Genomic DNA, 25,394 nt, shown 5'->3' with positions numbered 1-25,394 from the left:
ATGCTTAACAGAAAGGTTGCGTTAGTACCATTTCCTCCAGGAGTACACAAAGCTGTCCCTTTCACCCCGCCATTGCCAGCACTGGCTGTTGTCATTTCTCTACCTTTCTGGAACTAGTAAAAACAGAAGTTTTTTAAAAGCAGGTATTTACGTCACGAGAATATTTATTTATGAGAATAAGATGTAGCCTTTGAAATCTGTTCCAGAGAGTGGCGTTACACGATGGTAGCCCATTTCCATCAACCTTTATGCACCAGGTGTGGGAAGTGCAAAGATGCAGGAGGCCAGGGCCTTGCTCTTCGTGAGGAGTCTGGTGAAATGGCAAAGAATGCCCTCCTGTGGTGGCCTGTTTTAAAACAAGCAATGCTTGTTGATCTGCATAGGTTCTGAATATTGAGGAATTAGCTGGTTAATTTATAGTTACACTTTATACTGTAGCTATTATTAAGAAAACTTTATCTGTACAGCTGCAGTATTTTTAAATAATGAAGCAGTTACTGCATTTCTTCAGTTCAAATGTTGACCTTTTCGAGTATTATAACAAAATGAGGTAAAATCCATTAGAATTGGAAGAACAAGTGCTATCTGAAAGTACATTCCTAAAGGCTCAACATCTTCATAGTAAGTCTGTTGTCTGCAGAATTGGCTTCCTAGAACTCTCCTCATCGGGGCTGGAAGGCCAGGTGACCACTTTCAAATGGATTCCTCTGACGCCCAGTAAGGAGCTGTGTAGTGACCTAGTATGTGAGACGTGCCCGTCTTATCTGGTCTGTAATGCCTCAGACAACGCTTCTAAAATTTCACTTTCATCTCAGATGGCAGGTGGATAGTAATTTTAGGACAAATGTAATTTCAGCTTTATCATAGGATTATAAAGCTAATTTGCAACACATTTTAGGACCTAAGCAACAAGCATTTTATTTATTATGTCCTTTTATTTTTATAATTTTCCATTGACAGATTAACTTTTCTATTAGGGGATCATCCTCCCACTTGAATGTACTGACAAGGTCTTGGTGTACCTGACGTACAGCGGTCAGTTTTAGCCAGAGCTGTGACCCACCGGCCTCTGCCGTCCGCCAGCTCCTCTGGGTTTCCCGTGTGCCCCAGATCGGCCAGTTCACCCCTTACCAATGAGATGTGTTCGGATACTTTTATTTGAATTTCCTAGGTGTTTTTGGAAAGGAAAGCTTCAGACATTCAAACAGAGTAGAAAGAACACCAGACTTTGGATTTGAGTCCCCAGTTCTTCCACTCTCTGGTTGTATGACCTCGGGCAAATCACCTGATCCCTGTTTCCCTGCCAATGATAATGGACTGAAAACAATGTCTACCACATGGGGTTACCATGGTAAAGGAGGTGCTTGTTCAGTGTCAAAGTACTTGGTTATTTGTGAGGCCTAATTCAAATTACTGTCCTTTTCACCAAGAAGATTTTAAACCAGTTGGATTTAAAATTTCTTTCCTTTAAATACCATTTCAGATGCATTAATAAATTCTCTCAGTCAGGAAATGTAAACGCACACTTACCCCTAGAAGTAATGTTTAGCTGTATGCAGTTAGAGGGACGTGCCTGTGCTGTGCACGTTTCCTGTGCGTGTGAAATGTGCCGTAATCGTGCTTTGGAAGGACGACATTAGCGGCTCCAGGCGTGCAGGCAGCACTGACCGTTCTTGAACTCTCCAAGCAGCCTTCCTACCGGGGTGCACACGCACTGCCATTAGCTGAAAAGGTAGAATAGTGACCTGGGCATGTCCCGTCCAGTTGTAAAGCGACATATTACAAATGTAAAACGGCTCTCGTCTGTGAAGTGACTGCAGGGCTGTCATGAACGAGAACTCGTGTCTGCAGGCATTCCAAAGTCCGGCAGAAGAGTGAGATGGACATCGTGGTGTTTGAAGACTTGAATGGAGCAGTGAAATTTTCAAGCTCTTTACCCTACCCCAATAATCTTAACAGGTAAGGTACAGTGGCTTTTTTCTTCAGCAAATTTTTTCCTCTTTTTGAAATAGATGTCTGAGGTGACACCTGATGGCTTTTAGATAGGTAATCTGGATATCATCCTATAACTAAGAACTAGGCATAATCCACCTCAGTGTTAAACTTAGAATGGATTCCCACTCCTTGCCCCATCTAGAAATGATCTTTTCTAAATTCCCATAACAATGTCTCTGTACCTTCTATTACCCTCAGTAGCTTTGATCTTGTGTTACATTTGGTTTTGCATTGAGTTGCTCTCCTATTCAACTGTAAGTCTTTTAAAGGTAGGGAATTAAACTTTTTTCTCTTTGCACTCCTTATGTAGCCTACTAATACTGTGTCATAGCCAACAAATTAACCGTTGTAATTTGAACAGCATTATAATCTTATCCTAGAGCCAGAATATGAAGAGTAATAGTACAAAAGAAAGCTACCAGGCAGTCATACTATCCATGAGTACCATGGATAATAACTACCATGATATTTAGAGAATGGGGAGATGTATTGTATAGATTAGAGCTAATGTGGAATGACTTTGGGTGAGCTACAGCTTTATGGAAGGATCTGGAAAGATGTGCAGGACATGGTGAGATAAAGAGAAAGTTAAAAGGGTAAAGGCTGGGGGGAGCAAAGACACGTGTAGGGAATCAGCCAGTAGCTGTGGTGGCCTCGCAAAGGACTTTCTTGGAGGGGCAGTGAGAGGCCAGCTGCAACCTCATAGGAGGCAGGCTGTGGGGGGCCTGCAGGGCCAAGGGAAGGCGTATGAGACCACCAAAGGCCTTTGAGGGAGGTGATTAAAAAAATAAACGAATGTGCAGTACGGGGTCTAGATTGTGCGTGGAGACCATCTGGAGGTCAGGCACACCTTTGGAGTGCATTTAAAAGCGTGGGCAGTTGGAGACCAGCCTGTTGACCCATCTGTGGAGAAATCCCTGATTTGAAGGGGTGTTTTAGCAAATCAGGAGAGGTGATAAGCACCTGAGTAATTAATTTGGTTGGAAATATTCCCTTTTTCTCTCAGATTAATTGATTTTCAGTGATCATTTATTGGCTGCCATCTGTGTGTTTAATGGTGAAATGCATGCAAGGTGTGTGCTTTTCAGTTCGCACGTTAAGGCCACCTGAAATTCGAGTTAGAGGTGTCACCTCCTACACTGTGCTCCTCTTCTCAGCGTCCTGGCACAGCGACTGGAGAAGTGGCTGCAGCTGATGCTGATGTGGCACCCTCGACAAAGGGGCACTGATCCTGTGCACGGGCCCAACGGCTGCTTCAAGGCCCTGGATGGCATATTAAACCTAAAGGTGAGCACGGAGGCAACAGGTCAGGTCCCACGGGACACAGCAGTTCTTATGAGGAAGAAATGCTCCTTAAAAAACAGGTCATGAGCTGTCTGACCAGTGGGGGAATTTTGGCTGCTCCGAGAGTATCTCTGCATAAGGTAGAGGATAGAACCCCTGTGCTGACGGACATAGGCTATAAGATTGTAGCTATGGACAAATACGAATATTAAAGATTAGAGTATATATACCATGGCACTAGGGCTCCCATCCTCAAGCTAGGGAGCTATCCTTTGTGTGGCTGGGAAGTGTTGGGAGTGGCAGAGGATCCAGGCAAAGAGATGGGCATCTTAGAGTTGGGATTTTCCAGTAACATCTGGGTTGTGTTGCAGCTGGTTCATATCTTGAACATGGTCACAGGCACCATTCACACCTATCCAGTGTCAGAGGACGAGAGTCTACAGAGCTTAAAGACCAGAATCCAGCAGGACACAGGAATCCCCGAGGAGGACCAGGAGCTGCTGCAAGAAGCGGGTCTGGCGTTGATCCCCGACAAGCCTGCCACTCAGTGTATTTCAGACGGCAAGGTGAGCCCCTGGCTTCTTGCGGAACGCCCAGTTTTTTCCTGACTTTGTCGGTGGGGAAAATAATGACGGGTTCAGATTTTAGCTCTGCTTTATCATTTCCGTTCATCACACAGATACCTGCTTGGTTTTTTAAAGTGGGAATGGAAGGTCTCCTGTGTGACCTAGTAGGAGACACCAGTCATTCCACACTTGACTTGTTACTTTCCAGACCACTTAGAGTACCTTTATTTCACCTTTGTCATCAAAGTGATGCTTCATTTTTCCAAGTCAACCAAAACTATTCACGATGCACCCCTTGTGTACAAAAATGCTGACAATCATAGTAATGAAAGACATGGTCCCTGCCTTGCCCCCCGCCCCCTGCCAGCTGTTGAAGTTAGCATGTAAGAAACGATTCTTGGAGAGGAAAGGAGATAGAAAATGTCTAAGTTGCACCCAAAAGACAACCATAGAATAAAATAGAATGTGATAAGTCGTAAATAAGGTGTACATTGGGATAAACAAGTAAGGAACAGGAAAAGGAAGTAGGGGCAAGACAAGTGCCTAGTACTTGCTGGCTGAAGATGATGCTGTTGGTAAACAGAGGGAAACACTCCGAGGTCTCTTCGTTACTACATGGAAAAAGGAGGGGTTCGGTCCACAGGATCTCATTTCGCTCGTGTCGCTTTGCAGCTGAATGAGGGCCGCACCCTGGACATGGACCTCGTCTTTCTCTTTGACAACAGTAAAGTCACCTACGAGACCCAGATCTCTCCACGGCCCCAACCCGAAAGCGTCAGCTGTATCCGTAAGAACATCATTTCTTTTTTAAAATAATCACGTATAATGCTCCGAACCTGGTAGGAGAGAGAGACATGGGCCACGGGATAGGCGCCTACCACGGAGGGCAGCTCGCCCTGACCTCGGGGCAGCCTTCTTCTTTGCTAGGGGCATGCGAGGAATAGCACAGCTGACAAGGCGTATATTCCAACCTCCTAGCTAGAGCTTTAGACAGAGGACAGAGACTGCTGTCTGCAAGCCACTGACCTTGAATCAGATGGCCATTTTATTTACTTTTGAGTTTATTTATATTTTAATAGTTAATACATACATATGATACAAAAAATCAAAAGGTACAAGAGGATATACAGTGAAAAATAAGCCATCCTCCCTCCCCAGTTTCCCAGTCTCTTCCAGAGAAACTGCTGCTGTCAAGTTCTTGGGTGTACCTTCCAGGGGTATTCCACATGTGCATTTATAAGTTATATATATTCACTTTGTTACCCCCCCCCCAAAAAATGGTAGCATGCCATGTGTACTGTTCTGTACCTGCCTTTTTTACTTACTATATTTTGGAGATTTTTTTCCCCTTTTGGTGCATATAGAGCTGCCTATTTTTTTACCTGCCTCTGTAGCATTACATTGTTGTTTGTTAGATGGACATTTTAACCCTTCTCCCAGTCCTGTTCTCACACACACACACACACCCACACGCAGAATAAACAGATCAGAGGTCCAAAGGCTTAGAGATCTCCAGGCTTATTGCTTATTTAGTCATCTTCCAGTACTGCTGACTGAAGCTGCATTTTTAGAAAGCTTCATATGACCTTAAATATTGTGAGCATAGAGTATCTATTAAAAATATATGAGCCGCCCTGGCTGGTGTGGCTCAGTGCATTGAGCGTTGGTCTGTGAACTGAAAAGTCACCGGTTTGATTCCCAAAATCAGGGCACATGCCCAGGTTGTGAGCCAGGTCCCCGGTTGGGGGTGTGTGAGAGGGGCAACCGATCCCATGTATCTCTTGCACATCAATGTTTCTCTCCTTCTCTTTCTCCCTCCCTCCTCCTCTCTCTAAAAGTAAATAAGTAAAATATTTAAAAAAAATACAGGGTTTAACACAAATAACACCCCTTTTTTATTATAAAATCTTCTATTACAAAATCATGAGCATGTAATTCTGTAACAGAAGAATATCACACTCAATCACACCATAATGACATTTTAAGTGGAATGGTCAAATTAAAACTATATATTATTTCACCCATATTATTACCCCACCAACCACACTCAAGCAGGTATTACTTCTGCAAGACTCTATATGAGTCTGTGTATATATAACTGTCTCCTCATGATTCACAAATTGTTTCTTCAGATCAAAGCAACAGCTGTTTATTCACTAGTACATACTTTCATGCACACTGGTACAAAAATGTGTATGAGGCAGTAACGAGACATAGCACCCCAAAGAGTTATATAATAGCATAGTAGTTATGTAACTTCTAAAATTGTAAAAGCCAGCGATGTTGCAAGGCAGGATGTGGTTAATCATAGGGCGTTATTCTCTGACAATTGTATATGTCTCTGTTCCAGTTCAAGAGCCCAAGAGGAACCTGTCTTTCTTCCAGCTGCGGAAAGTATGGGGCCAGGTTTGGCACAGCATCCAAACCCTGAAGGAGGACTGTAACCGGCTGCAGCAGGGACAACGAGCTGCCATGTATTGTGCCAGGCGGTTTGGGGCTTATTTAAAATTGCTTGGTGGCTTTGGCCACAGGGTGGTGGTGGAGGCAAGGGCCCAGAAGAAACGGTTAGGAGAGACAAGAGGGAGACACTGGTTTGGGTGGGCAGGACGTGGCCAGCAGGGCTGGAGGGAGGCAGGCCCTTTCAGACCTGGCAGGCTGAGCGATGTGGGCACATGGAGCAGAAGTGTGAACTGAGGGCTGGGCTGACTGACGTGGGGGCGGAATTTGGAACGTGGAGGAGCTCATTGCAGTCTGGGTCAGCATCCCTCCCCGGCTGCCATGCTGGGGACTGGCTGCCTCTTCCTTGGGTTCTGACTGGTGTGGGTTATGGGCCCTTTATGTAGTAGTCGGCCTGATTCCCACTTTGGTGCAGGACCTCATGCATTGCTGAGGACAAGGAAGTTGTCTTTATGGTTTGAACTGGCTGCTCTTATAATAATTATAGCAGGGGTCTGCCTTGGCATTTGAGGCTGTTTTGTTATTATTGTACAGGAAATGGTATTTGGATCCCAAAGACACCCCAAGGTTCTGTTTCTTGCGGTCCCCGCAGGATGAATCTCCTGCGGAATAACAGCTGCCTCTCCAAGATGAAGAATTCCATGGCCTCCATGTCTCAGCAGCTCAAGGCCAAGTTGGATTTCTTTAAGACCAGCATCCAGATTGACCTGGAGAAGTATAGTGAGCAAACTGAGTTTGGGATCAGTGAGTGTACTCTTTTCAATGAGTTTGGAGAGACCATTTCATTCTTATTTTCTGTTCCTGAGGTTTCTTTTATCCCTTTATAATTGAGTTGCTTGTTTCTGTTTTGGTTTTGTGGTGTCTTTGTTTTGTTTTTCATTTTTTTCCCCCTACATTTTTTTTTCCAGCATCAGATAAACTGCTGCTGGCCTGGAGGGAAATGGAACAGGCCGTGGAGCTCTGTGGGCGGGTAGGACACTCATTTTAGGATTTTACCCTTACTGAAGAGGATGAGGCTTTTTTCTACCATTTTCCACTTTCTCTTCAACACTAGGCCTATCTTGTATGGGAAAACTCAAGTTTTCTTCGCCGTGCTCTGACTTTTACTAGAACTTGCTGGAAAGAGACTGGGAGAGTAAAAGGGGCCACTGAAAGGGACCGCACTGTGGCAGGTCTGGGAGCTACCCAGATGGACAGAGCTGGTCCAGATTTGAATGAGGAGCAAAGTGTGAAGTGTCCTTGGGGGGAAGCCTGGACCTCTTCCCGTTAGGAAGGGCCTCGGATGAATGATCAATACTCCATCTCGTCAAAGGTTTTTGCCTACTTTTGCTGGGACACTAAAGCCACAGGGGAGAAGAGGTCCAGGCAGAGAGTCTTAGGACAGTGTAACTCAAGTGCCACTGGAAAATGTGGATTAGGAAGGTGGAGAGGTGTTACTTAGTGAACCTCACACAGATTGAAGACCTTGGGCTCTGAGGGTTTTTCTTGGGCTTTTCTACCATTTTCTCCTGTGAACTTGGGCAAGGACCTTTGCCTCTGTGTTTTAGTGTTTGCTTCTGAAAATCAGTACTAAATGCATACTTAACGTTGAGCGTGTACAGACAACTCCCTAGTTAACCATAGAGACCGGTGAGTGCTCCACCCAGCACAGCACTCACTTACATAATCTGTAAAGGAAAGGAATCCAGGGCCCCACACGAGATGGCATTGGATAGACAAATTAAGAGAAGAGACAGGAATGAACATCGGTCATCCTATGTGTCAGGCACCATTCCGGATACCTTACATACTTACCTGACCCCCAGGCCAGCCCCATTAGAAGCCTATTTTATGGTGGGAAACTGCACAGCAAGGGTTAAGTAACTTGCCCAAGGGTCACACAGAAAGTGGTAGACCTGAGATCCAAACCTAGCTCTTTCTGACTCCGAAACCCACACTCCTTCTAGCCAGTCAGTTGAGAGTCTGTAGTGAGCCTGGAGGGTTTCCCCCAAAACCCTTGCATCTCAGAATGTTCCTCTTACGTCAGTTGACATTAGCATAGCTCTTCCACCAGGAGAATGAAGTGAAACATCTGGTGGAACGGATGATGGCACTGCAGACGGACATTGTGGACTTGCAGAGAAGCCCGATGGGTCGGAAGCAGGGCGGGACGCTGGACGACCTGTGAGTACCAGCTGGGCGGGGCGCACATGCTGTCCCCAACATACACACAGGCCAGAACTGGAGTTTCCACATGTGTGTTGGAATTGTGTGGTTATTAAGTAAGCTCATGGAACTGTTCTCCTGTAGACGTGCACCCTCCCCACCCCCAGTGAGTCATCTCTGCATGTTCCAGAAATGAGCAAGGACAGATCATCATCACTCTGAGCCTTAGTTTCCATATCTACAAGGTGGGGTGGGGACCCAAAAAACCCCGGAATTTGTTTATGAAAATTGTGTGTTATTCTTGCATGTTTAAACTTCAGTCACCTTCAAAGTACTCTCCATCTGATGCAGTACTCCTATCAAGATGTTTTTCTACTGCTCAGAACAGTTTTTGACCTTGTCAACTTTGATGCCTTTTAGTGCTTCTGCCGTTTTTTGTTTCACGTCTTCCACATTGGCAAAATGTTTCTCTCTGAGGTTTTTTCCATCTGGGAAACAAGAAAAAAGTTGTTTGGGGCAGGATCAGGTGAATGGGGGGTGCAGCATGGGGGTCATGCCATTTTTGGTCAAAAACTGCTGAACACTCACTCAGTGCAGTGTGAGCAGGTGCACTCATAAATCACCCATTATGAAACGGGCAAATGCAATCAAAGAGTCTTCAAAAAAAATTCACTGAAGCCGAACACAGCCTCTAACAACAATGCCAGCTGGTGCAGTGATACACATGGGTTCCTAGAACACTCACAAGGGGCCTATCCTCCGGAAGATGATTCCTGTTTTTGGCAGGGTCACCCCTTGTATTTAGTGGCCAAAAAAATTGTCTGACCTCCCAAAGTTGGGAGGATCAGTTCAGATAATGCATAGATCAGTAGTTTGTAAACTATAAAAGTTATTCTGCAAGGAGCCTTTCCCACAGCATCAGGCATCACTGTTCGTCCAGCCCACCCTGACCCAGGTGTAGCTCAAAGAGAAGGACAAGACTGGCAACTCTTAGAAGTTTGGACCTGGAAACTGTTCTTTTGAGGTATTTGTCAGGACTTCGCCTTGGCTCTAAGAGGACGCCTGGCCTGAAGGAAGTTGCACACAGCCCCCAGGGTGCAGAGTGGAGGGAGGCAGCGAGCACATCGGCCTCTCAGGAGCTCTCACTTGGGCTTAGCAGTATCCTCTGAGGCTTTTACCAAGATTCTCAGGACCAGGAGCCAGACTGTCAGAAATCTGATTGTTTGTATTCTGCATTTTCTTGAGTCATATGCACCTTCATTCTCCTCTAGTTTTCAAATGAAAGTCACCTCTGAAAATGTTAGCTAGTCTCACTGTGTTAAGGTGAAAAAGGGATAGGAGTTTGTGTCCACCTGGGCTCGCATTTCTAAGAGGGAGCTGTGTTCTCCTGGCTTGGGGCCAGGGATGGCACCCGGAAGCACTGCTGCAGAAGCCGAGGGGATAGGAATTCCATGGGACAGAGTGGAGACTCCTTTCCTTTAGGTCGTCTCCCCTGAAACTTTGGAGATGTTTGATAATGACCATTTCCTTATTATAGATAATCATCTATAATATCACCAGGAATAATCATTTTCCCCAATGAAGACATAGTGTCAGTCTTATTTCTAGAAATCAGCAACTCTGCTGGCAGGAATTAGCTTATTAATGCTTCAAATGTGCTAATTTGGCCTCAGATCTATACAGAACTTCTTCTTCATGTATTTCAGAGAAGAGCAAGCAAGGGAGCTTTACAGGAGACTCAGGGAAAAACCAAGAGGTGAGCGGGGTTTTACGTCTGCCTCGGGTCCCTTGTTGCCTCAGGTGTGAGGCCCTGGTCTCCATGCCTGCCCCCTGCAGCAACTGCGCACCTCCTTCCCTCTTTCCAGACCAACGGACTGAGGGTGACAGTCAGGAAATGGTGCGACTGCTGCTTCAGGCCATCCAAGCCTTTGAGAAGAAAGTGCGAGTGATTTATACACAGCTCAGGTATGAACCCCGACTTTGCCACTCCAGGGGGAATGTGGAAAAGCAGCAAGCCTTGTGAGGCCATTTCTTCACTCCACTCTGATGTGCTTACCCACCGGAAGAAAATTTTTATACAGCTGCCGAATGGACTCATAACTGCCAGGGATTATGTTCTCCTGCTTTCTCTACGCCAAATGCCACTGCATTTTGTCTTGTTTACTCTTTACAGTAAAACTGTGGTTTGCAAGCAGAAGGCTCTGGAATTGTTGCCCAAGGTGGAAGAGGTGGTGAGTTTAATGAACGAGGATGAGAAGACTGTTGTTCGGCTTCAGGAAAAGCGGCAGAAGGAGCTCTGGAATCTCCTGAAGATCGCGTGTGTGAGTGAGCCCCGTGGCCAGGCCTGCAGCCCTCTCCGGGCCTTCCTCCCTCTGCGCGCTGTCATCGCCGTGCAAGAGGGACCACAAACCCATTGATAACCGCTCAGCTGCTGCTGCTTGGCTTTCACTTCTTTGTGCCTTAGAGCGAGCAGTGGGGGGTGGAGTTAGGGCCTAGGCCCATTGTTTCTGTTTATGCATGTGTTCATTTCCTGTGGCCACTGTAATAACTTACCACAGCGTATTAGGTCAGAAGTCTGAAATCAAGGTGCTGGCAGGGTTAGGCTCCCTCTGAGGGCTCCAGCGGAGGATGCTTCCTTATCTCTTCCAGCTTCTGGTGGCCCCAGATGTTCCCTGGTGCACCACTCCGGTCTCTGCCTCTATGTTCTCATGGCCTTCTCTGTGTCTGTCTCCTGGGTGTCTCTTAGAAGAACACTTGTCACTGGGCTTCAGTCCCACCAAATTGTCTAGGATGATCTCATCTCAGGACCCTTAACTACATCAGCAAAGACCCTTTTCCAAAAAGCTCACATTTCCAAGTTTCTAGAATTAGGAATGGACAGATCTTTTGGGGGTCCCGCACTTAGCCCTCTACAGTGCATGGCAGCATGACATGGTGGGTCCTCATCTGCATGTGCTGAGTCTGTTCTAGTTCATACTTTCTGTGCCCATCACCTGTCTCATGTAGCTGTGAACACTGAATGTTGCTTAGAGGGAAAACATAACACAAAAAAGAAAGCTCAGGACAGAGAAGAGAAAAGAGCCAGGCAAAAGTGATGGAAACCAGAGCTGATGAGAGAGTGACCCTCACAGTGAAGGCTGCACAAAGCTGAAGAGATTGAAAAGAGAGCCATGGAGTCATTGATAGCCTTTAAGAGCAAAGAGGAGGCCTGGCTGGTGTGTCTCAGTGGATTGAGTGCTGGCCTGCGAACCAAAGGGTCACTGGTTTGATTTCCAGTTAGGGCACAGCCTGTGTTGCAGGTCAGGTCCCCAGCAGGGGGTGCACAAGAGGCAACCACACATTGATGCTTCTCTCTTTCTCCCTTCCTTCTATTCTGTCTAAAAATAAATAAATAAAATCTAAAAAAAAAAAAAGGCAGAGGAGAATGGGAATATAGTTGCTTAAGGTGGAAGCAGGATACAAGGATGGTGTTTTTTAAGATCATGGAAACTGGAGTATATTTACAAGCCTAGCAGGAGACAGTGTTCCGGGGATTCACAGCATCAAAGTGACAGGAGACAGTTTAGTCTCCAGTCTTGAGAACGATGGTGAGGTCAGTATCATGAGCTTGGCCTTGGGAAGGGGTGAATGACATTTTCTTCTGTAAGTAAGGAGGGAAAAAACGGAAGATTCAACGAGGCAGAGAATATTGAAGAGGGAAGCTGAGGTATTCACAAGCGATGGCCTGGTCTGCGTCCATTCACCCTTGATTGAGTGCTGACTGTATGTGCCAGGAGGGGCCTGAAAACTGGAGCTGCAGGAGGAAAAGTACGCATGGTGCCTGGCCTGACGAGCTCACAATCTGGTGAGGTGCCCAGACAGGGGAAGGAATGAGGACAGTCTAGGGCAGGAAGTGCCATACAGCAGCTGTAATAAGCACTAGCTGTGGCATGAATGCAGAGGGGGAATGCCAGCTTCAGTCTTAAGAGGTGAAGGGCCCACAGAAAACATTCACAAGGAGGTATTGTTTCACCTAAAGTGTCCGTAGGACGTAGGTGGGTGCCTAGGTGGAGATGAGGACATTCCAGGACAAAGACATTGCTCTGTCAAAGCCTGGAGGGAGGAGGTATCAGCAGGCTGGTGTGGTGCTGGGGAGGGCATCCCAGGGATGGCACTCGATAGGCAGACAAGGGCTAGCTCATTCAGGCCACACTTTATTTTAAAGAGATGGAGGAAACATTGCAGTATTTGTTTTTTCGTCTCATTGAAGGGAGTTAATTTCGGGAATGGGAGGATCCCATTAGGGTTTTAGAAAACTCACTCTGGTGGCAGCTGGAGAACAGATTTGAGGCTTTGGCAGACCCCACTGTCGAGCACGAGGGGCCACTCAGTGGGGCTGGAGTTGAGTAGTTCCTGTGTGCACAGGACAGGCCGGTAGCAGGGTGAGGAGCCGAACAGCACCATGGGGATCTCCTTCCTCACTTGCTGACCAAGGCAGAAGCGAAGGAGGTAGATGACTGGGCCTCTCCGAGGGTGATAATCAGCAGGGAAGATCCAGCAGAAAGACAAAGGGCAGGAAGACTAGGAGACTTGAATGGCTGGCTGAGGTTGGACCTTGACATTTGGCTGGAAGGGAAGATGTGGAGCCAGGACAGGTCCCACAGTTTGAGCGGCTGAGAGGGATGAAAAGCTGTGGGCTGCAGGGTGGGGAGGGGGTGAGGAGAGGGGTTAATGAGCAGCAGGTGAGGCCCACAGATGAAGGTGTGGTGAGGAGGAGGTGCTGAGAAGGTCAATCGTAGGTCGTGTCTGTGGGCTGTGGGTTTGAGCAGGTGCAAGTAGCTGGAGCAGGAGCCATCGGTTTAGCATCTTGGCTTCGATGCGGACTGGCTGCAGCAGCCTGGGAGTCAGAGTATTTTGGTTTTCTTCTCAGCGTCCACAGAGGGTGCAATTCACAGGAAGTCACTGACAACTTTTTTATGTGTCTTAGTCTTCTACTTGGAAAAGAGTAAAAACACCTCACTTTTCATTTCCGTATAAGAGTTCATTAAGCAATCAAATTTAATGAAATAAAGCCTACAAATACAGGCACTCAAATCTCCCTATACGGTGATTCCTCACCTATCGTGGGAGTTATGTTCCAGAGCCCCCCGCCACAGGTGAAAATCCTCGAAGTAGCGGCGTAATATGTATTTTGTTATTTATATATATTTTAAGGCTTTATAAACCTTTCCCACACTCCTATAAACCTTTCCCACTCTCTTATTAACCTTTCCCACACTCTTATAAACACTTCATATGCTCTTAAACCCTTTCTACACTCTTAAACCTACGTATTTTAACAACATAAAATTTTATATGGGTACTCACCAGTGAAGTATACAGTCGTCCTCGCTATATCACGGTTCACTTATTGCGGCTTCACTGTATCTCAAAGTATTATTATTATTCAGTGAAGCCTCAATAAGTGAGCCGCGATATAGCGAGGGACGACTGTATTTAGAATCTCTTATCAAAAAGTACACCTAATACAGAAATGTTTTCTAAACGGAAAGGCAAACTGCTGATTGTCATGGATAGAGGTGTTGACCGAGATCCTCTAGGAATAACATGTGTCTGATAACCAATTGTCCCATGGGAAAATACCATGATGTGAATGCAGGAGTTGACTTTTCCCTTTGCTCCAGAACTTGGTTGACTTCCTTTTCGGTCTGTGTTTCAGAGCAAGGTCCGTGGTCCTGTCAGTGGAAGCCCAGACAGCATGAATGCTTCTCGCCTCAGCCACTCTGGTCAGCTCATGTCTCAGCCTCCCACTGCCCCTGACTGCTTACCAGAGTCGGTCAGCAAAAGGTACGTCCGTCGTGGTTAACAGCCCGGTGTAACACTCAAGGGCGCGTCAGCAGGTCCTGCTGGGGAAGTGGATGTTTATCGCTGATAGGCCGTTTCGCCTGTCTAATGGTTTTGTGCATGTTCTCCTTTGTGCTTGTTACCCATGGTGGCACTGCGGGCACAAACGCCTCCTAGTGCCTTGGGAGTCAGCATATCTCAGTAACCAAAATTTTCTTGTGTGAGGGTTGGATTACTAATTGCTCAATGAGAATGTTGAAAAGTGCTAGTCAGTCACAGGCTGTCCTGTAGTCTATCAGTCACTCTCTGGTCTTCAAAACCAGATTCCCCCCTGCCCCCCAGTCACCTGCCTTCTCCCTCTCACACCACCACCACTTTGAGTTACCAAATTACTGTTTTCCTCCCATTGCCTCTCATCACCTCCCATTCATCCCTTCCTCTCCTCTCCTGTCACCTGTACCGCTGCTGCAGAGGTGGTGAACAGAGCACTTCAGCCCCTTCTGGCAAGGCTTTCAGCCTCCCTGCCTCCTGCCTGGTTCTGTCTCCAAGCCCTCTCTGGTCAAATTAGTCCTCACAAAATTCCATTTTGATCAAGTTACTCCTTGGCCAGTAACTTGTAATGGTTTCCTTCTCCCTAGAGGATCCATCCTGAGTTTTTTCAGACATTCTCGGCCCCTCAGAGCAGCTCAGGGGGATCCACTGTGCCCACACAAACTCCTTGCGCCAGCCCAGTGGTTCCTCAAGTCTGGTTCAGACCGCAGCATTAGCAGCATCTTGTTAGAGATGCAGATTCTGCTTCAGAAGCTCAGTGGTGGGGCACAGCTGTCAGGATTAAGAAGCCCAGGCTGGTTCTGACGCATGCTCAAGTTCAAGAACTTCCTGGAGACGGTCCTCCCATCTGGAGGGCACATCTGCTTCCCACCCCCTCTAAAGCCCTGACCACCAGAGCACACAGGGGTCACTCTCTTCTTGGACCTTCTGTGGGGGGATTTTGTGTTTAATTCAGTCTCACACCCATTAACTCAACACGTTCTATGTGCCACGCCCTAGACACTGGAGAAGAAGTCAGTTCCTGTAGGCAAGTCTATAGACAGAGCAAACAGACTAATGGTTGCCTGGGGCAGGTGGGGAGAGGGAATGGGAAGTGGTTGCCAGTGGGTACAGGATTGCTTTTTGGGTGATGAAAATGTTCCAAGACTACATGATTTGGATGGTCACACAACTCTGTAAATATCCTGAGCCATCAAAGTACACTTTAACTGGGCGAACTTTATGGTATGTTATTTTATCTCAATAAAGTTGTTTTAAAAAGTCCTGTTCCAGTATTTGGGGAGTTCATAGCCTGTAGTGGTTTGGTACTTAATCACATATGGCCTTAGGTTCTCGATTCCCTCCCCAACCTACTGTGGGGTCCCTGAGGATAATGCCTGGGTCCTGTGCCTCCCACGTTGTCCTCTGGAGCCGGCACCGAGCCTTGAACCTAGTCAGTAGTCCTGGAGATGAGACTAAGCAGAAAGGTGCCCTGTGTTCCTTCCATCAGAGTGCCACACCTTGCAAGGTGAGAGGACACTGCTTTCCGGGATTTGTCCTGTTCCCTCCAGTAATAACGGAAAGATCTGGAAAAGTTATCCTGGGAGCACAGGTCATAGAGCTGCGATTAGAAAAGGCGGGTGGCCTGTTACACTCTCCCCTGTCTCCCCGTGGCCCGTTCTTAACAGGACACGTGCATGGTGGCCACGGAAGGGGGAGAGCACAAGTGAAATGAAACCAGCTTCCAGACCTTGCTTTTCGTCGGATCTCAAGGGACTGTGGAGACCTGGTGAAACTGCTTGGTCTCTCTCTATTTCTTGCCATTTCAAAAATTAGAAAACAGGTGATTTGGGAGTTATCTTTAGATTTTGGCAGTTTGGAAAGAATTAATAAATTCAGCTGTCTAGTTAAGTCCAAAAGAGCTCTTTTACTTTTAACCTTTTTATTAAGCAGGGGTTGGTTTGCTTTCCCACACCATGACAGGTAACGCCAGATTCGGGCTTCCAAAGAGTGCTTCCCTGGAGGCGTGAGGTCACTCGCTCACAACATGGTGCTTTAAGACACTCGGCACCAAAATAATTCTCACTCAGTTTTTAAAACCTTGTTAAAACTTCTTTAGCATATTTTAAAACAGTATCATCTCTGAAAAAATAATGCTGACCACTCTCTAATAACTTGATCCTTTCCTTTAGTGACGCACTGGTGGCTGAAGCACACACTCTCTGCACCCAGCTAGAAAGCGCAATGCAAGACACCATGAAAGACCAGGACCAGAGTTTACGGGTAATGGCCTGTGTGAACCCCAGCTATTCCATGTCCCTTCTACAGCAGATGAGAAAAAGAAAATGGAAAGGCATTGTTTCCTTGATCTCAGTATACATGCAGGGGGTTCTAGTGCAGTTGACCCTTAAGCAATGCAGGGGTTGGGGTACTAACCCCTGCACAGTCAAAAATCCACGTGTAACTTTTGACTTGCCAAACTTAACTATAAATAGCCTACTGTTGACTTCACTGATAACACAATTAACACATATTTTGTGTATGTATTAATACTGTATTCTTCATAGTAAAGTAAGCTAGAGAAAGGAAAATATTAAGAAAATCATAAGGAAGAGAAAATACATTTACTGTATTTATTGGAAAAAATCACATACAAGTATACCTGCGTAGTTCAAACTGTGTTGTTCAAGGGTCAGCTGTACATATTTATTATTATTCATCATCAAAATAATGCTCACATTATGAAATGGGCACAAGTACTTTACGTGCATTACGTCATTTAATCCTTACAACATTTGGCAATGAAGAAGGTAATATTATTCCGAAAAGACCTGCCCTGCTGCCCCCGCACCCCCACCCCCAGCAACTTTTGCTCCATTGCCGAGCATTTATGTGTTGTGGGTGCTGTGCTGGCTTTCAGGGACAAAGCAAGAACCTGTCATGGCCCAGCTTCTCAGGGACTCAGAGCTTAGCAGTAGGTAGTACTGGTTATAGGGAAACTAACCTAAAGAAAACCAGTCGAGATATAGGTGCATTAAGGCAGAGCTGCCCTGGCCTGGTGGCTCAGTTGGTTGGGGCATTGTCCCATGCACCCAACAGGTTGCGGGGTCCATCCCTGTCAGAGCGTGTACATGAGGCAGCCAGTCGATGTTGCTCTCTCACATCCATGTTTCTCTTTCTCTCTCTTCCTTCCTCTCTCTGAAGTCAATAAAACAAATCCTCGGGCGAGGATTAAAAAAAGACAAAACCAACATTACGGTGAGGATCCTAAATCATTCCCTTAGACCTTTACAGGGCCTCTTCTCGCCAGTACAATGACCTGCTAGCCTCCCCCGTAATTTCTTAGTTTTCAGAAGGATCAGAGGGGATACCATTAATTGTGATGATATGGTATTTATTCAAGTGTCATTCTCTGGTTTGGTGGCTTTCTGTACCTGTTGTTGCTGCTCTTCCTCCTCATGGGACTGTATATTTAATCCTTTCATTGTTAATTTGCATTTCTACCAGAGGAAGAGGACGTCTTTAATTAGAGTACTTCCCCTGGTGAGGTTGGAAATCAATAACTGAGATTTGCTTTGCTCCTAGATTATGATGTACTCCTATAGCCACAGGGCCTTTGCTTATGATTTTGCTCCACCTGGAATGCTTTTCATACTACCTACCCACAGTAGGTGTAAATAAATGCCATGAGTACAAGTAATACTAAAATTGCCTTTCCAGTTTCCATAGTCCAGGAATCTCAGGGACTGTAAGCCAGTCCAAAGAAAAGATCCTCTGTGGTTTTGAATATGTCCCTTTAGCTCAAGGGTACCCTGCAATAATAAGACTTATTAATGAGAGGGTTTATATTTCCTTCTACATTGTGTTGGTTGCCTCCCAGAGAAGAAAAACAGCCTGAGGTGTATTGGTGGCTGCTGTATTTTTAACCTGCCATTTGTCTTTCAGTCTCTAGACTGGAGCTGGTTGCAGACGGAGGAAGAAGAGCAGAATAGCTTGGAGCAGGCCTCATGACTGTGTGTGTGGCCTTGACCACCTGATGGGGCTGCCTGGCCTGAGGCCCTCCCACAGCGGTCCCTGCTATACAGATGTCTTTGGCACCCAGCATCTTTGGCACGCAGATGGAGACCTTCACACTTGTCCCACAGTTGTGGTGTTGACTGTGAACCAAGGGTGTGGCCCTCTGTGGGCACTGCCGACAGCTTGTCCGTACACTGGAAGTCCTCCATCCCAGAGGCCCAGCAAACATGGATGCCAGGCATGAGCATTCGGGAGATTAAACCACTAGCAACTACTTCCTCTTCTCTGAAAAAAGTGCTCAAGTACAGTTACACAAAGACCACTGGACAAATGTCTAAAGTGAATTTTTCGGGACATAGTACGAACAGCACTTGGTGCCAGCCTGTCTTCTCTGGAGCCCTCCTAATCTCCAGAGGATTTGGCTTCTCTTGAACAGATTTTTAAGTCATGCATTTGGCCTGGCCCCATCCTTCCTCTCCCATTTTTTCATTTTATGGCTGCTAAAATTGTCCTTTTACTTACACGTTGGTTATTATTCTCCCTTTGGCAAGGTTGTGAATGCAAGCTCCCTGTCTGTAGTCCTTTCAGCCTCGGAGTGACTCACTAGAACCAGGATGGAGGAGCAGCTCCCTTCTTTTAGTTCCCAAAGATGACTTGGGAGTGAGTTGTCATGCAGAAGAAGGAAAGGAGAAAAGGTTACCTGTCACCACTGGCCTGCTGACCACAATGCTCACACCTCCTGTCCTTGCTCAGTCGCGTCGTGTGTGGTGGTAGGGGGACAGGGAGTCCCTGCCCCTCATATCATCTAGCAGAATTAAATTGTTTTATTTAAAAACTCGTTTCTGTATCTTCTAATATGACTCAAACACTCATAGTGGGTTTCACAATCTACTTTTATAGTGCCTTCGGTTATGACTTATGAACTCATAATCCAACTTAAATTTTATAAGATGGAATAGTGCCTTTACCAAACAGTGCTGTAGCACTAGGACTGCCTCTTTGACATTTCATAAAACTTTACATAAAAGCAGGAAAGCAAAACAAGTTCAGATGATGACAGAAATGAGTTTGGTTAGAGAATAAAGTTGGAATAGAAGAGTTTCACAAAATGGCTTCCATGGAAATACTACAGAAGGGTTTCATGGTCAAGTAAGTTTTGGAAATATTTCATGTTTTAATTGCCTCTTAGAGCTACATTGTACACTGGTATATTAAAGTAAACAGGTCTTTGAATAACATTTCATTCAATGTCATTTCACTACAATGTTGATGAGATACTATAGGAACTTAACTCTTGTTTGTATGAATTATCCTATGGTAAAATTGGTTTCATTATATATCCTTTTGCTTAAAGTTGCAGAACCTATTGACAATATTTTGTTACTGTCACAATTTGTTGAAATGGTGACATATCTTAAGGTTGAGCAACTTAACTATCTAAGGTTGAGCAAGAACTGTTGAGCAAACAGTTCTTGGTTTACCCAGAACTTTCCTGGTTTTAGCCCATAAAGTTCTGTATCCCAGTAAACTCAGTTCCTGCCAACCTGGGATGATTAGCCATTCTACATCATGATGTGTCCAAATCCTGTGAAATTTGAAGCATTTCAGCAAAATTACAATTTAGGATATTCAACAAGTACTTATTGAGCACCTCTGTATGGCAAACAAAAATTAATTCCTTACTTTCATGGAGCTTACATTGGTGGGAAGGTGGGTAGAACAAGCAGTAGATAATAGACAAATAACATGTGTAAGTGTCAAATAGTTTCAATGCTATGAAGAAAGTGAAACAGTAATGGGTAGAGAGTGTTAATAAGTCTTGTTCAGGAATGTGACAAGGATGTGACTACTGGACTGAGGTTTGGATGGTGAGAAGGCAGCCAGGCAAAGGCCTGAGCAATGTTGGAAGAGCCCTGGAGTGGGTACGTGTGTGCGGTAAATCCTGATACATACGAAACGGAAAAGTCAGAACTGGGAGAGATGGTAGGGGTTAGGTTACATTAAGCCTTGTAGGCCATGGAAAGTAGTGTGGATTTTATTCTAAGTGTAACAAGAGGGTATTTAAGCAAATGAATGACATTTTCTGATATGCATTTTTAAAAAAACCACTCTTGTCCTACTTGGAACAAGAGGAGAAGCAGGAAGCCCACTGAGGAGGTTACGGCAGTAGCTGGGGAGTGAGATCACATAGAGTGCACTAGGGTAGGGGCAGTAGAAGTGCTGAGAGGTAATCCAGTTGAGAATGTATATTCTGGAGACAGATCAGACAAGACTTGCTGACAGACTGGATGTGCAGTGTGAAAAGAGTAATTGTGACGCCTAGGGTTTTTGTCTGATGGCAGGGTGGATTAAAGTATCATTAACTAAAAAGGAACCAGTCAAATGAGAGATGATATTTGCAAACATTAGCTCTGACAAGGGGTTAATGTCCAAAGAACTCATATAACTGAACACCAAACAGTCCAATTTAAAAAAGTGGGCAGAGAACCTGAACAGACACTTCTCCCAAGAAGACATACAAATGGCCAACAGATACATGAAAAGATGCTCCATTTTGCTAGCTATTAGGGAAATGCAAATCAAAACTACAATAAGATACCACCTCACACCTATTAGAATGGCTACTATCAGCAAGACAAGTGACAAGGGTTGGAGATGTGGGCAAAAAGGTACCCTCATTCACTGCTGGAAGTGGCTGAATGGTACAGCCACTATGGAAAACAGTATGGCATCCCTCAAAAAATTAAGAATAGAGTTACCATATGATCCAGCAATCCCTTTTCTGGCTATCTACTCAAAAAACTTGAAAACATTTATTTGCAAAGACATATGCTCCCCTATGTTCACTGCAGCATTATTCACAGGGGCCAAGACACGGAAACAACCAAAGTGTCCTTTGACAGATGATTGGATAAAAATGTGGTACATTTTTACTATGGAATACTACTCAGCCATAAAGAAAGATAAAATACTGTCCTTCGTGACAACATGGATAGACATTGAGAATATTATGCTAAATAAGTCAGAAAAAGCTAAGAACCACAATTTCTCTCATATATGGGATATAAAACTGAAACTCACAGACACAACAGTATTGTTACCAGAGGGAAGGAGGTGGAGGGTAGTAAAGAGTAAAGGGGGCCAAATATATGATGATGGAATATGATTTGTCTTTGGGTGGTGGGCACACACACAATATACATTTGAAACCAATGTCACCCCAATAAACTTTAAAAAGTGTCATTAACTGAGATGGGGAAAAGTTAAGGAGAAGCTAGTGAGTGGAGCAAGAATGGAGTTCTGTGGGACATTTTATCTTTGAGATGCCTACTGTGGACAATTAGAGATAGCCAGTAGGCAGTTTGATACATGGTACTAGAGCTCAAGAGGGATCAAGGCTAGAAATACAAATTTAGGAAACTACAAGCTAGACATGGTATTTAAACAGGTGAAACTGGACAAGGTGGAAAAGCTGGTTAGATCAAGGCCAGAGGCACTTTCCCACAGAGGTTGGAGAATGGAGGAGGAACTGGGAACCAATACAAAAAAAAACAAACTTGAGGAGTGGCTACTACAGAAGGGTAAGGAAGAGGGAAAATGCAGAGCATACACTATTTTAGAAGCCAATCGAAAACATTTCAAGAAGAGAGTGGTTAAGTGTTGGGAACCACCCTGCCTGGTTTCAGAAGCTGTAATCCCCCATGGCTAAGGCTGAGTAAAGGACCTTGTGACCACAAGCCACTTAGGAGACAAAGCTTATCTTCCTTGTAGGGGCACCACCTCTGCCTCCTTCCTCTTCACCCTGCTTGGCTCCTCGGTGGATGACTTGTCAGCCAATGATGGGTAAGATTCCTCAAAAGAGGGATGACCTAAGACAGGCATGGTTGCGAAGGGGCCCTCAGGGAAGGACTTGGGGAGCTACAGAGTAAGGGGGTGATGGATTCTCACCCCTCGGCTTTGATATAGCCTGAATCCTCATTCTGTCTGCAAGAAGTCTCCTAATCTCTTGGCTGCCTTACTTCCCCTGCCTGACTTAAGCCTGAAACAATGCAGGAGGGTGGTGCAGCCCTGTGGTGGAAAGAGAAGGTTCCCTAGGGCATCAGGCCTAAAAAAGAATGCATAAAATCCTATAAAACCTACTTTGCTAATACCCTCAATTTAAATAAGGGTCCCAGCAGGAAGGGAGTTTGTTCCTCAAAGTTTTATGCCCTTGAATTATCTGACCCTGACTCAGAATAAGCCCTCAGAGTTCTTTGAATGTTATCTATTGTTTAAATCATTTCTGCCCGACAATGATTGATGAGCTTTACATATACACCCTGTATTCCTATGCAAATTGAACCCAATAGAAGCTTGTCAAGGCAAGGGTCGAGGCACTCTCCCCTTGAGAGAGTGGCCGCGCCATTCCTTTTCCTCCACAGGACTCAGTCGTCCGTGTGAATTTGTCTCATCTCACCCACAATGCCGCAGACCCCAGGAGCCGGGATTCCCATCAGTTAGATGGATCAGATGTTAATGGTTGATCCAAAAAGAAAAGGACAGAGAATTGATTATCTCCCTTGGGTTTTCTGGCACTGGTTCCATTGTTTGTTTGTTTTTTTAAGTTGGCATGACACTCATATAAAAAATGATCCCACAATTTCCCAAAGTTGTAACATTCATTTTTCAGAGATAAATAAAAACTTTAATGAAGAATGGTCATTCTTCAGAACAAAATAATATGAATATAGCCTGGAATAGAGATGGATAGGAAAAACAACAAAAACAACTAAGATCCACTTTTTTTTAAAAAATCTTTAAACATTTTATTAAACAACAGCTACTTTGGAAACTAAAGACACTTAAGCACTAATCTATTCATAGAGTTTCTTCACAATTAAAGAAGTTGACATCAAATGGACACAAAATCCTACAGAAGACCCATATATTTTAAAAATCCATTTGTAGAAAGCAGGTCAGATGGATTCCAAGACCTCCTGAATGTAGGAAGCAACATAAAGCATTCTGCTGGGGCATAAAGGCAGGAACCAGTCCCTGCAGTCAAGAAAATTTTTTGGCCTCTGGTCTAAATACTTGCCTCTAGCCTGGGTTCAAAGAAAGGTCCTGATCATTTGAACTGGTTGTCAATCAATGTCCCCTTCATCTTTGCTTTTTTGGCTTCCAGTTCAGCCATCTCTTGCAGCTGCCTTTTGCTCATGCCTTTGCGCTCTAGCTGTTTTTCAATCACTTTGGCATTCTGTGCATATGAGTCAGCAACTTCCCTAGCCTCAATCTCCTCTTCCTCTTCATCAATAGTAGACACAGTGACAGAGCTGAACTTGCCCATGTCTTTGGTCCGTTTGGTCACCATCACCTTCTTAGGAGGCTCTTGCTTCTGAGTATATATATTCATTTTCCCAAAACCCTGGCCGAACTTGACTACTGCTCCATCCACAATGAAGGTCACAGGAGCATTCTTTGGCTGGGACTGGTAGAAGAGTGGCAGTCCACACTTTACACATTTCTTCCTGTACTGACGTTCAATGCCTTCGGGCCTGCGAACATACATAGTCTCCTGGTCCTCTGTGTTACAAAACTTGTGGGCATGTTTGGCAGCATCAATCACCCGGGACCGATCCCGGGGTCTCATGGGCAATTTCTCCAACTGACAGTCCAGTACCAGAACCATCTGGCCACACAAACAGTAGTAGATGTGGAGGGGCTTCTCGCTGTCCTCATATTCCTCCCGGTCCCGCGTGTAGGAGCAGACAACGGACCTGGACACAATTTTAGGCATAGTTCATAGGGTAAGCCCACAATCTCAACACTAAAATAAGGAGTCACGCAGAAATCCAGATGACTCACTTCTAATTGAAGGTGAGAATCAAAGAGTGAAGAAGCTTCAGAATAAAGGTAAAAGGCAATGGATAAGTAGCAAATACAAATATTTACAAAAACCATACAAATACAGTGTACAGAAAGGGTCGGGAGTAACATATTAAAAATCTAGTAAATAGACAAATACCCCATTAGAAAAATGAACAAAGGATATAATAGGAAATTCACAAAAGAAATACAACTGTCCAATACCTGTAACTTAAGATGCACACTGATACTGTAAACACAAAAAAACACAAGCAGAACCTAATCAAAGAAACTATACCTAAAGCATTATTCCACTATTAAAATATAATGGGAATTTTAAATGAACTGGAATCAAAGACTTGGAAATGTATGTCCCAAAATATTAACAGTAATTAAGATGGATGGCAAGATGTTCATTGATTTTAATTTTCTTTTCTCCTTTTATACTTTTCCCGATTTTTCTACAGCCAATCATGTATCACTTTGTAATAAGCTTTTAATTTTATTTACAAAGCAATAGCCTGGAATGTGGCAATTTAATATGAACCCCAGGAATTAACACGGAAAATATTGCTGATGTTACATTTTCATTTCTCAAGCAGAACTAAGTTTCTTAGATATAGGTCAACATGTTGTAACAACAGCTTAGGTTAAGTACTTATCTCTTTCTAGTGGCTTTTTCACTTTGGCCCCCACCACAAAAGGCAGAAGAATAAAAAATGTTTCACATAGGAGGTTTTCCTATTATCGTCGTATTTCATTCCGGACTCCTGCTTCCCGTAGTACAGGAGTACGCCAGCGCACTGTGGACTGCACTATATTCTTACATCAAGTTTTGACAGTACGTATGACCCTGGTGTTGCCTCAAATCACATTTTAAATACGTCACGAATTCAATAAATAATTATTGAATTATTGTGCACACAAAATGTGCGCAGTCTTCAGTATTCCTCTCCCATCCCACTACCTTATAGACCCTACCGTCTTAAGTTTGACTTCAGCGTCAAAAACCGGGCTCCAATTTTTCCCCTTTTAGGGAGAGGATTTCAGAGCAACGTACTGGGCAAACAGATACGTCTTAGGTTAGGAATCCAGGTCTTCCTGACCCCACTGGGATGCAGTTCTGAGTGTCCACCTTCCTCCTGCCAAATTCAAATTCCAGTCTTCTCCACCGTCCCGGTTAGGTTCTCACGTCTCACAAACGGAAGTAGCGCGGTCCCAGCCCCGCGCCGG

At 44.9% G+C, this 25,394-nt stretch overlaps 2 protein-coding genes across 9 annotated transcripts in view; one reads left to right on the top strand and one right to left on the bottom strand.

Moving 5' to 3' along the window:
• Positions 1-19,155, top strand: part of IKBKB (inhibitor of nuclear factor kappa B kinase subunit beta) — a 50,223-nt gene extending 31,068 nt beyond the window's left edge. For 2 of the 5 annotated variants that reach the window (XM_045821449.1, XM_045821450.1), the window contains 14 exons: positions 1,852-1,959; positions 3,153-3,282; positions 3,651-3,845; positions 4,518-4,632; positions 6,196-6,319; positions 6,895-7,046; positions 7,211-7,272; positions 8,344-8,465; positions 10,154-10,203; positions 10,313-10,412; positions 10,621-10,768; positions 14,146-14,273; positions 16,493-16,583; positions 18,246-19,155. In XM_045821449.1, coding sequence (XP_045677405.1) covers positions 1,852-1,959; positions 3,153-3,282; positions 3,651-3,845; positions 4,518-4,632; positions 6,196-6,319; positions 6,895-7,046; positions 7,211-7,272; positions 8,344-8,465; positions 10,154-10,203; positions 10,313-10,412; positions 10,621-10,768; positions 14,146-14,273; positions 16,493-16,583; positions 18,246-18,311 — 1,591 coding nt within the window. In that variant the 3' untranslated portion in view covers positions 18,312-19,155. The remainder of the gene's footprint in view (positions 1-1,851; positions 1,960-3,152; positions 3,283-3,650; positions 3,846-4,517; positions 4,633-6,195; positions 6,320-6,894; positions 7,047-7,210; positions 7,273-8,343; positions 8,466-10,153; positions 10,204-10,312; positions 10,413-10,620; positions 10,769-14,145; positions 14,274-16,492; positions 16,584-18,245) is intronic. The other 3 variants (XM_045821453.1, XM_045821452.1, XM_045821451.1) reach the window with 3 other exon arrangements.
• A 3,984-nt stretch (positions 19,156-23,139) lies between these two features.
• On the bottom strand, positions 23,140-25,353 carry LOC123807587 (STING ER exit protein-like). Of its 4 annotated transcripts, none has more exons than XM_045821556.1 (2): positions 25,222-25,353; positions 23,140-24,196 (listed from the first exon to the last, which is right to left on the bottom strand). In XM_045821556.1, exon 2 carries the CDS (start codon positions 24,091-24,093, stop codon positions 23,425-23,427), a length of 669 nt encoding a protein of 222 aa, XP_045677512.1. In that variant the 5' UTR covers positions 24,094-24,196; positions 25,222-25,353; the 3' UTR covers positions 23,140-23,424. The 4 variants fall into 4 exon arrangements, with proteins under 4 accessions (XP_045677512.1, XP_045677511.1, XP_045677513.1 ...); XM_045821555.1 differs by having other exon boundaries at positions 25,143-25,347; XM_045821557.1 differs by having other exon boundaries at positions 23,140-24,073; positions 25,143-25,347.
• Between the last annotated feature and the right edge of the window lie 41 nt (positions 25,354-25,394).

The sequence above is a fragment of the Phyllostomus hastatus genome, unplaced genomic scaffold, assembly GCF_019186645.2.
Source record: "Phyllostomus hastatus isolate PE091 unplaced genomic scaffold, TTU_PhHast_1.1 phas_scaffold_46, whole genome shotgun sequence".
Classification (NCBI taxonomy): Eukaryota; Metazoa; Chordata; class Mammalia; order Chiroptera; family Phyllostomidae; genus Phyllostomus; species Phyllostomus hastatus.
This window is presented reverse-complemented; position numbering and strand designations above follow the sequence as displayed.